The sequence below is a fragment of the Branchiostoma lanceolatum genome, chromosome 1, assembly GCF_035083965.1.
Source record: "Branchiostoma lanceolatum isolate klBraLanc5 chromosome 1, klBraLanc5.hap2, whole genome shotgun sequence".
Lineage (NCBI taxonomy): Eukaryota > Metazoa > Chordata > Leptocardii > Amphioxiformes > Branchiostomatidae > Branchiostoma > Branchiostoma lanceolatum.
This window is the reverse complement of record NC_089722.1, coordinates 18,392,325-18,402,016: the sequence shown is the minus strand read 5'-3', so window position 1 is coordinate 18,402,016 and position 9,692 is coordinate 18,392,325. Positions and strand designations below refer to the sequence as shown.

The 9,692-nt window shown below is 41.9% G+C and overlaps 1 protein-coding gene across 1 annotated transcript; it reads left to right on the top strand.

The window, feature by feature from the left end:
- Positions 1-1,198: 1,198 nt before the first annotated feature.
- Positions 1,199-9,113, top strand: LOC136439164 (NLR family CARD domain-containing protein 4-like). Its single transcript, XM_066434412.1, has 5 exons — positions 1,199-1,283; positions 2,283-2,540; positions 2,871-2,945; positions 4,299-7,092; positions 9,042-9,113. Exons 1-5 carry the CDS (start codon positions 1,238-1,240, stop codon positions 9,100-9,102), a joined length of 3,234 nt encoding a protein of 1,077 aa, XP_066290509.1. The 5' UTR covers positions 1,199-1,237; the 3' UTR covers positions 9,103-9,113.
- The last annotated feature ends 579 nt before the right edge of the window (positions 9,114-9,692 follow it).

Genomic DNA, 9,692 nt, shown 5'->3' with positions numbered 1-9,692 from the left:
GTCATAAGATTTTGATTAAGGCTTCGATAATTTTTTTCTAACCCTATTTAACACCCGTCATCCATTCAATATGTGATATAATTTTGTATGATAAAATGTTATTCAAGTCTCTGAAATAATTAAAAAAATCAATTATGAACTAATCGAACATTCCTCATGGCACAAAGGAAGAATATTACAACGAATCATCGTGCACAGAGAGTCACCATCATCGCGCTGTGCTGAAATACTAGTAGCGTTACATTAGTCCAGGGCATGGGTTCCCGGAGTCTTAGATGTTTGTTCTGTCAGACACAGTTACTTGTAATTCTCTCGATTACCACGTTAAACTATGGCTTTATTATATCAAAATGCAGTTTTAAATATAATTGCTGCACAGACAGAGCACCTTTCGAAATATTTGGGGGGGTTCAAAATCCCTAGGGGGGTTCGAGGAGGGGGTGCGAGATCCCTAGCTGGGGGGTGCAAGATCACTAGGGATTTCGCACCGGGGGGTGCGAGATCCCTAGTGATTTCGCACCGGGGGGTTCAAAATCAGGGGGGTGCGAAATCCCTGTGACACTGTCTCGTTCTTTTTTAAAAGCGACTTTGATATGACCTCCAGCGGAGGTCACTGAACTGCAGCCGACTCACAGTAGTCGGGCGCTAAAATATTCAGGCGCGAATCCAACCCGACCGAACAAACATCGTAATCAAACTCGTACTGTCACAAAACTGACGTAATCCTCTGCCATTCACCACAGTTTCAGCCTCGCTAACGTGCACGGAAGAAAAAACTATGGCCTTTTCAAGCAATGTGACGCACTACTTCGTACCCGAACTACTATTGTACGGGGGTCGCCCAGGCGCCCATTAATACTGTGTTCTGCGGCCTTATAACCATACACCTGTCCGATTCAGGTGCAGTAAGTCTAGTTGTAACCACACACACGTCTGTTTCTGGTGTTGTAAGTATAGCTGGAACCACACACCTCTCTGTTTCTGGTGCTGTGACTCACTTAATGTGAGTCTAGTTGGAACCACACACATCTGTTTCAGGTGTTGTTACTACACGCACACATGTACAAACATCTGTTTCATGTGTTGTAAGTCTAGTTGCAACCATTCACCTGTTTATTTCAGGTCCAGTTGTAAACAACAGACCTGTCAGTTTAAGGTGTCGTAAGTCTAGTTGTAACAAAACACGTATCCATTCCAGGTGCTGTTGTTGCCTCATACTTGACACCTGTGTGACATCATGGCTGAGGGGCATGGAGCAACTGGTAACTCAGGTGAAACTGCAGGTGAGAAATGTTACATTGTCATGAAGATGGCAGCAAATACACTGTCAGACTCTTCTGGCGCAAAAGAAACCAAGTTTAAATCATAAATCTATGTTTTTCAGTTAGCAACAGAGTCATGATATTATATATTACTTACTATTATAGTCCTTCATTTTGATATGAAAACTCTGAATTTCAGTCAATTGCAAACATAGGAAAATATGGTAATGAGAATTGAAAAGTTGATATCCAGTGTGATCCTTCATCTTGTATTTTTAGAATTGTACTCGACTCCAAATGGCAGTGATACTGAGAAATCTCTTACTGAAACCCTTATCCTTGTCTCTGCAGGTGTTTTTCTAGAAAAATTAAACAAGAGGGAGCACACACATGCGAGGGAGTGAATTCTATGTATTTATGGATGAATCTATTACTGAGTGAAGGCTATATGCTCATATCAAGCTAAAATCTGAATTTGACAAGGGGGAGCTGGGCTGAAACAAGAGGGTGCAACGCCCCTCTTTCCTGATTTAGATGAACCCCTGCTCTGTGATAGATGTGATACATGTTAACCCACTAGTAACCAATTAAAGACAAAATGGTGAGGATAACTGTTCATGTGTGAAAAAATTTTTTTAAGGAAACAACCCTACCAATAGATTATAAAATCTTATTACTGATACTATAACTTGGTGGATGAGTGCATTGCTAAAGCCCCCCTCTCACTGGACCCGTGGCACGCTGGCGGCGTCGCTGCATCCTATAACTGGATTTGTGTTACCCTTGACTTTATGACCAAAAAGACAACAAAACACACCAAGCTTAAACAGATGCAGATGAAATTCGTGGAGTGCTTTGTCAATTTGATCGGCTGCAGCGACGACGCCAGCGTGCCGCGGGTCCAGTGAGAGGGGGGCTTACTAGTAACTGTGTGAGTAGCACTGAGCTTTCTGATATTGCTGAAGAGGGCATGTGTGTTGATAGAAAATAATGATCAGTATCTTTTATGTGACTTTACAGATGTCCGTAAGTACTTCTATTACATCAAGGAAAAGGTGAGCTCAGACTGGAAGGACCTGGCCTTCCATCTTGAATTTGAACAACCTGATATCGACAACATCGATGGGAGAAACCGAGATGACAAGTCTCGCTGTATGGACCTGTTGGAGGAATGGGTCAAGCGTAACGGAGAGAGAGCCACCATAGAGGTCCTGATGGAGGCTCTGTCTGAGGCAACCCTGCAGAATGTTGTGGATGGTCTAAGGAAGAAACTTCGAGGTGACTAGCATAATTATATTCTGTGCTGTCTACATTGATTTCTTCCTGGTATATTTTTTTACAGTTACCATTTTCTGTCCATTACAATATCATAGTTCATAAGTTAATATTCAACTGTCTTTAAAGTTGTTAAGAGTTTAACACCTTCTTTGTAAAACCCCATCTTTCTTATTTCATGTCGTCACTTTGAAGGGTGTTGAAAGAATATGGCATGTGTGAACTTTAAGGTGGCAAAAAAAAAATTTATGTTTGAAGAGTAAATTCAAAAAGCCATTCAAAACTGTTCATCATTGTTCAGAAAAACATGACCCTTTGTTTGTCCTCTTCCAGAAATGCCCTTTCAAGTTTCATTTCCAGTTGGAGCTGCAGGAACAGAATCTACTTCATTGACAGGTGTGAATCAGACTATTTTCTTATCTAAATCAGACATGAGAGGAAATATCATCTATGCTTAAACTACCAGTAGGACCTGTGGCATAATTAACTTTAGATTTACAAAATGTACTCTAGCAGCTACTGAGCTTTTTTCTCTATTTTATCATATACTGTTTTCTCATTGAATATTAGTTTCCTGACTCCTAGTTAAGAAGGATTGGTTAGCTACTAATAAGAAAGGTACTAGGTACCAGAGGTCAAACTTCCAAAAGTCGTGACTTCAAGCTAACAAGTTTTATCCCCTGATGTACAATGATGTCTTTGCACTTTGATAAAGTTAGATTCACACTAAGTTTGAGTTTGAAGTCTTATGATAATAATGAAACTTTAATTCAACCTATACCGCTGGATGTCGGCGTGGCGTAACGGTTAGAGCACTGAACTTGAAATCAATAGGTCCCGAGTTCGATACTCACCATGCCCCGACGTTGTGCCCTTGGGAAAGGCACTTTACACTACCATCCTGGATGGTGGAGTGACGCCCACCAAGCCTATTCGGCTAATCTGTCAAACTGTGTGCCAAAAAACACACTGCGGATTTGGTTGCCGATGTGCCAACATCTAGCACATTTGCCACTGAGAATGTTTTTTTTCTTAATTTTTTTTTTCATACCGCTGGATTACAATATAAAAATATCAGATGTTTCAGATGTCCTTCGAACATCTTTCTTCAGTGATTCAATCAATGATTGAATTAAAGTTTTTTTCTTCAATATCCTGGATGACTAGGTCCATTCCAAGTCACCACAAGAGTTTTTAGGGACATTAGGAACATTTTGAAAGGGACTGAACAAAAATTCTGTAGTTAGAATAATTTGCAAATATCTATGTGATTCTTCAAATTTTTGAAATATAGAGAAATGTTTACAAAACATTCTAGATAGTTGATTAGGGCAATTGCCCCCATAAAAGTAGGTGCTAATCCAGCCCTATTGTCTGCCTCTGTGTATTTTTAGATGTCACTGCTGGACACTGTTAGGTCCTTTGTGGCAAGCCATCTATGCATGGTGCCCATTTACAAAATGTTACTAATAATTGTAAAAAATGGTAGAAAATGGTAGAAAATGGTAGAATGCTGTAACCATTATTTAGAAACTATTAGAAATATCATATTCCACATCATTGATATTTTCAAAGTTTTACACAACCTGGCAAATGATTATACATTGTAAACTTGAAATGACAATCACAATATTTCCAAAGTATGAAATCTCCTAGACAAATAAATCAAATACAGTTGTAGATTATGACAATAACAACCCTTGCAGTGAGTTAGAATGGACTCTATTATTCACAAAGTCTTATAATAGTGTCTTTCTATTCCAGAAATGTTCCAGAAGTCTGTGAAGAAGTACTATGAGTTAAAACTGTCTCACTTTAAGCCTCTGATCTGGAATGACAAGTTCACACTTACCCTCAGTGACATCTTCACCCAGTTAGAGTTGATACCAGGACATGAAAAACACCTCAAAACATCTGAAGCACATTACAGGTCAGAATCAATGAATCAAAGAAAAAAACTTAAGTCATTGGATGACTTGTTCAAGCCAGGTATCACAGGGCTGTCCACAGCACCAAGGTGCATTCTGATTGAGGGTGAAGCCGGAGGGGGAAAGACAACATTTCTGTCCAAAGAAGCCCTAGATGCCGTCTCACAGAAAACAAAGCTGGGCAGACGGCACGACATCGCCCTGTTGATCCGGCTCAGGGAGGTGAGGGAGGGGGAGCCCATAGAGGAGATGGTGTGGGACCAGTGCGTTCCTGAAACAGCAGAAGGTATTGATGTAAGATCAATCAGAGCAATCCTTCAGAGGAATGAGTCCCGTGTGCTCTTCCTCCTAGATGGGTATGATGAGCTGCAGTCAGAGGCCAGGGTAGCTGGGCAGGCCATTCCTAAACTGCTGTCTGGCAAGTTGTACCCCAACAGCATGATTGTGATCACCTCCCGACCCTCAGCAGGAGTGCAGCAGTACACCCGGCCAGACTGCCACATACACATCATGGGTTTCTCTGAAGAACATGTAGAGAAATATATGGATCAGTATTTCACTGTTGTTATGAAGCAAGAACTGACAAAGACACTTGTTGAACATATTGAAGATAACAAACTTTTGAAGACTTTGATATATACACCAATGTTCCTGATGTTGTTGTGTCTGCTGTGGGAGGAGGACCAAAATATTGTATCTACTGGAACAATGACGGGACTGTACGACAATCTGCTGACATGTCTGGTTAGAAAGTACTGTAAGCGGGAAGGAGTGGACATGCCAACAGAAGGGCTGCCTAGAGAGGTTGCCAAGTCTTTGCTGCAGCTTGGCAAACTTGCGCTAGAGGCACTGCTGAGGAATGAGACACTGCTTGATCTTACAGAAGCAGAGAGAGAGAAGCTTGATTGGGAGTTGTTGTTAAAGCTGGGTGTTGTCTCCTTGGAGGATTCTTCATCTAGATTGCACCCTAGGAAACGGTTGAACTTTTCACACAAGACCATGCAAGAGTTCCTTGCTGGAAGATATGTCGCTCATGCTCCGGTAAAAGAAGACATTGCAAAGCTGCTGCAGCTCACCTCCATAACAAGGGCACTTGAACTCAGTAACCTGCTTCAGTTCACATGTGGCTGTGACTCACTGGCAGCAAAAGCTGTGATGGAAGAACTAAGCAATCTTTGTAAGAAGGAGTTTTCACATTTACAACCAGATGACTTCAAGAGTTTTCACCAAATACCTGTAAAACCAGAGATTGAAAAATCTGTTGAAACTTACGAGAGGTTCATTTTGCTCTGCCTGAATATTCTGAATGAAAGAAAAGAGCCCGCCGTACTTCATGCAGTCAGTGGAGCCCTGACAGTCATCATCTTGTACCTGGACGAACACCGTACACTACATACTGCTCTGAAGTACTACTTGGAAAACATCCAGTCATCAGATCTCCCTGACAGAACCATACTAACAACAAGAACATCAAATTCTGTACAGTACCTGGAAAAGATTTTCACCACTCCAATTCCTGGCCTGAAGTTAGATCTAAGACTAGAGGATGTGCCATTTGACTCACCTGATAAGATGGCCAGGCTGGTTTCTGTTCTGAAAAATGTTCCTTGTGTGAGGGCATTGGATATGCCAGACAACATGCTAGAACCATCATCACTCCAGGAACTTGTGCGGGGGTTCAGCCACATGTCTCTGTTAGAGGAGCTGGACCTTTCTGGTGATCTTGGTGATGCTGGGATGAAAGTCCTGCTGGTAGGGCTGTCCAATATTCCACACCTGGCTGTACTCTTTCTTGATTCGGTTGATATGACAGCTGTGGGCATGTCAAGCCTGGCTCCCTGCATGCTTCACCTAGTGAGACTGAGAGAACTGTGCATAAACTATAATCATATCGGTGACACCGGGCTGGAGTCTCTCACCGCTGTCCTCCCAAACTTCACTGCCATGCAGATGTTGGGCCTGGAGCGGATCGGCATCAGCTCCACAGGCATGGGCACACTGGTCCCTGCATTGCGTCAGCTAACCAGACTTATCAAACTGGACATTAGTGAGAATGACATAGGAGACCCCGGGCTGGAGTCCCTGGCTTCTATCCTCCACCACCTCACAGCCATGAAAGTATTGGAGCTATGGTCAACAGGTATCAGTGACAGAGGAGTATCAGCACTGATCAAAGCTCTGCCTCACCTGGTGGACTTGCAGGTGTTGAATGTGAGAAGCAATAACATAGGGGACTCAGGGATTGTCTCACTGGTGCAAACACTCTGCCAACCCAGCAGTTTGGACATGGAACAAAACCCACCACGTTGCAAGAATCTGACCACAGCCCCTCACTATAACACCACACTACAGGAGCTGTGGATAGGCAATAAGGGAGTAACAGGAGTCGGACTGAGTAGGGTTGCTCAGCTCATCAGCGCACTGCCGGCACTGGCCAAGCTAAACATGTCTGATCACAGGTACCCACTTGCACATCTGTCTGACACTGCTGCCATGGCTCTGGCCGAGGCTCTACCCAGACTCCCTGCCCTGGAGTGGCTGCACCTGTGGGGCATCTCCATGGAGCCTGCAGGGTTCCAGGCTGTGGTGCAGGCTGCTGAGGAACACCCAACACTGAATCAGCTGTAGTGAGTTATTCTCTAAGCATGTTGTTCTCCATGGTATCTGTTAAGTGATTCTAAGAAAGCATTTGAGTCCTAAGTGATAAAGCCCCTGTCACACTTGTGCGTATATACAAGTCCGCATGAGTTGCGTTTTACCATGTTTTTGGTTTAGGTTAAGTTTGCAGCTGAATAAGTTATTTCTTAGGTTCGATCACGTGGCTGCACAACGGTGGGTCAAAGTAGAAAAAAACTTTTCCCCCACAAACCTTACTTAAACCAAGGAAATGTTAATGCGCAACTCACGCGCACTTGAATATACGCACAAGTGTGACAGGGCCCTAAGCTGTAAATTATCTTTTGCTATACTAGTATACAATTCCAAGACTGCACTATTTGTAATTTTGTGCATGTACGTACACACACCTGTTCTTGTATACATGTTTCAATAAGGTACATGTATATGCCAAACTTAATAGTATGTGGTACATGTAACAGGTCATTTTTGAATCCCTTGTTATCTTCGCCGAGTACTTGTACTCGGAGAGGATTATGTTTTCGGTTGAAAAATCTGTTGGGTGGGTCTGAATGTATGTCAGGAGCATAACTCAAGAAAACTTCAATGAATCTTTATGATTTTTAGTAGGTGTGTAGTGGTTGTGTAAAGGAAGGTCAAGTTCGAAAATGGTTTACCTTGCGTTTTTCAATAGTACTGCAGCGGACTTAGCATTTTTTTGTGTTTGTATGTAGGCAAAAAAGGTGACGGAAACGTTGATGGATCTTCATGATTTTTTGCAGGTGTGTAGATGTTGTGAAAACGGAGGTTAAGTTCAAAAATGGTTCTCCTGGCACTTTCCGTCGGTACTGCAACGGGCTTTGTGTGGATGTGAATTTTCTTGTGGACAACATAACTCAAGAAGCTGTTGATGGATCCTTATGATATTAAGTGGATGGGTAGGATTTACCGAAAGGAAGGTCAAGTTCGATAATGGGCCTTCTAGCGGGTACCAAAGGTACTGCAGCAGAGCTTCAAAATTTAGGGGCATATTTTCTGAAAGTGCTATGGTCATGATTTTTGTGTGGTAGACAGTTCATGCCACAGAAAGTAAGTTCTGTAAATTTTGGCCCCCTAGCGGCTTGTTAAGAACCGCAGTGGGTGTTTTTGTTTTGACATTCGGACATGAATAACTTGAGAATGGGTCGACAGATCGTCGTGATGTTTGGTATGTAGAGAGCTCGGATGGTGCTTTACATAATCAATGACTAATTATGCAAATAAGGAGCTAATTTGCATAATTAGTAAGGAAAGTTTGTTAACCCACTGCCTTTCAATGGGACATGGGACAGTGTCAGGTCATGTAAACAGATAGCCTTGCATAAACGTACATGTAGGTCAAATAAATAAACTATTCTCCAAGCAGAGGTGTGGGTCCTGCTGGTTTTTGACGCGTTCAGTTTAAGCATTTTTGTTCAACACGGTTGGCGACATAACGCAATAGGGATAAAATAGAAAGCCTGACTAGAAACACCTAAAAACGTGCCAGATTTATTCTATTCATATGTATTGACTGTACTATTTCATCATCACTTTTAACTTTCAACACTGCCATATCGAACCTTTGTGGCCCATATAATATCAACATACTCATATTTTTTCATGACCAGTTATAACATATATCAGCACACTCTACACATATACTAGTCCTGTACCACCAAATGATTTTTAACCCTATCTTAACTGGACTCATTCGCCCAATCATAACGTCCAAATGGTATGGTGCATGATCAAATTTGCAGGGGGTGATAGGCACGTAAATATAAATCACTTTCCATAATAAGCCTTGATTATTTGGCGAAGATAATGTGTTTGTGGAACTCTAGTTTATTACTATTTTTACCCCCAAATTTTGCCATCTTAATGCTGTAACAACATGTAGTATTTGATGTAACTAAGCATTTCCTTTTTCCATCTACAGCTATGCTAGGGAGGGAGTTCCTGAGGGAGCGGACACCACAGCCAGCTGCCTGGGGATTTGAGTTCCCAACATGCTGATCTGTTCTGTTGAGGTCAGCATTCTGTATTTATGAGGTTATAGTAATGCAAACACTGAAATATTGGAGAGATTGATGTAGCATGTTTCCATTAAAGACAATAAGTTGCCAAAGTACATGAAACTTTTATTGTATCAGTACATGTTTTTGTACTATTAAGCCCCCATAAAATAAGAGTAGAAATAATTTTTACATTTCTCTGGAAGAAAAACAAGGCTAAGTATACATGATATTCAGTAATAAACTTAATCTCTGCCACAGCATTCTCTGTTATTCAAAGAATACAGTGAAAAGTCCTCTCCTGCCACAGCATTTCACCTCCCCAACTGAAGTCAGGTAACCATTTTTACACCTGGGTGGAGAGAGGATAGTCACGTTAAGTGCCTTTCCCTAGGACAAAATGTTAAACGAGTAATACCAGGAATCAAACCTGTGACCTCTCGATCTTGTGTCCGCTAGCCTAGCCACTTGGCCATTCAACGCCACACAAACTGTTTATGCACAAAGTTTTTATTCCATTGGACAATATACTAGTACCTTAGATAACTTTATGGATAAACTACTTTCAGCACCAG

What these genes read in the sequence shown, in the direction of transcription:
- LOC136439164 (XM_066434412.1), top strand. Translation starts at nt 1,238, where the DNA reads ATGGCTGAGGGGCATGGAGCAACTGGTAACTCAGGTGAAACTGCAG. An exon ending in TCTAAGGAAGAAACTTCGAG is followed by an intron (nt 2,541 to 2,870) that starts GTGACTAGCATA and finishes GTCCTCTTCCAG; the next exon opens with AAATGCCCTTTCAAGTTTCA. An exon ending in CCAACACTGAATCAGCTGTA is followed by an intron (nt 7,093 to 9,041) that starts GTGAGTTATTCT and finishes TTCCATCTACAG; the next exon opens with CTATGCTAGGGAGGGAGTTC.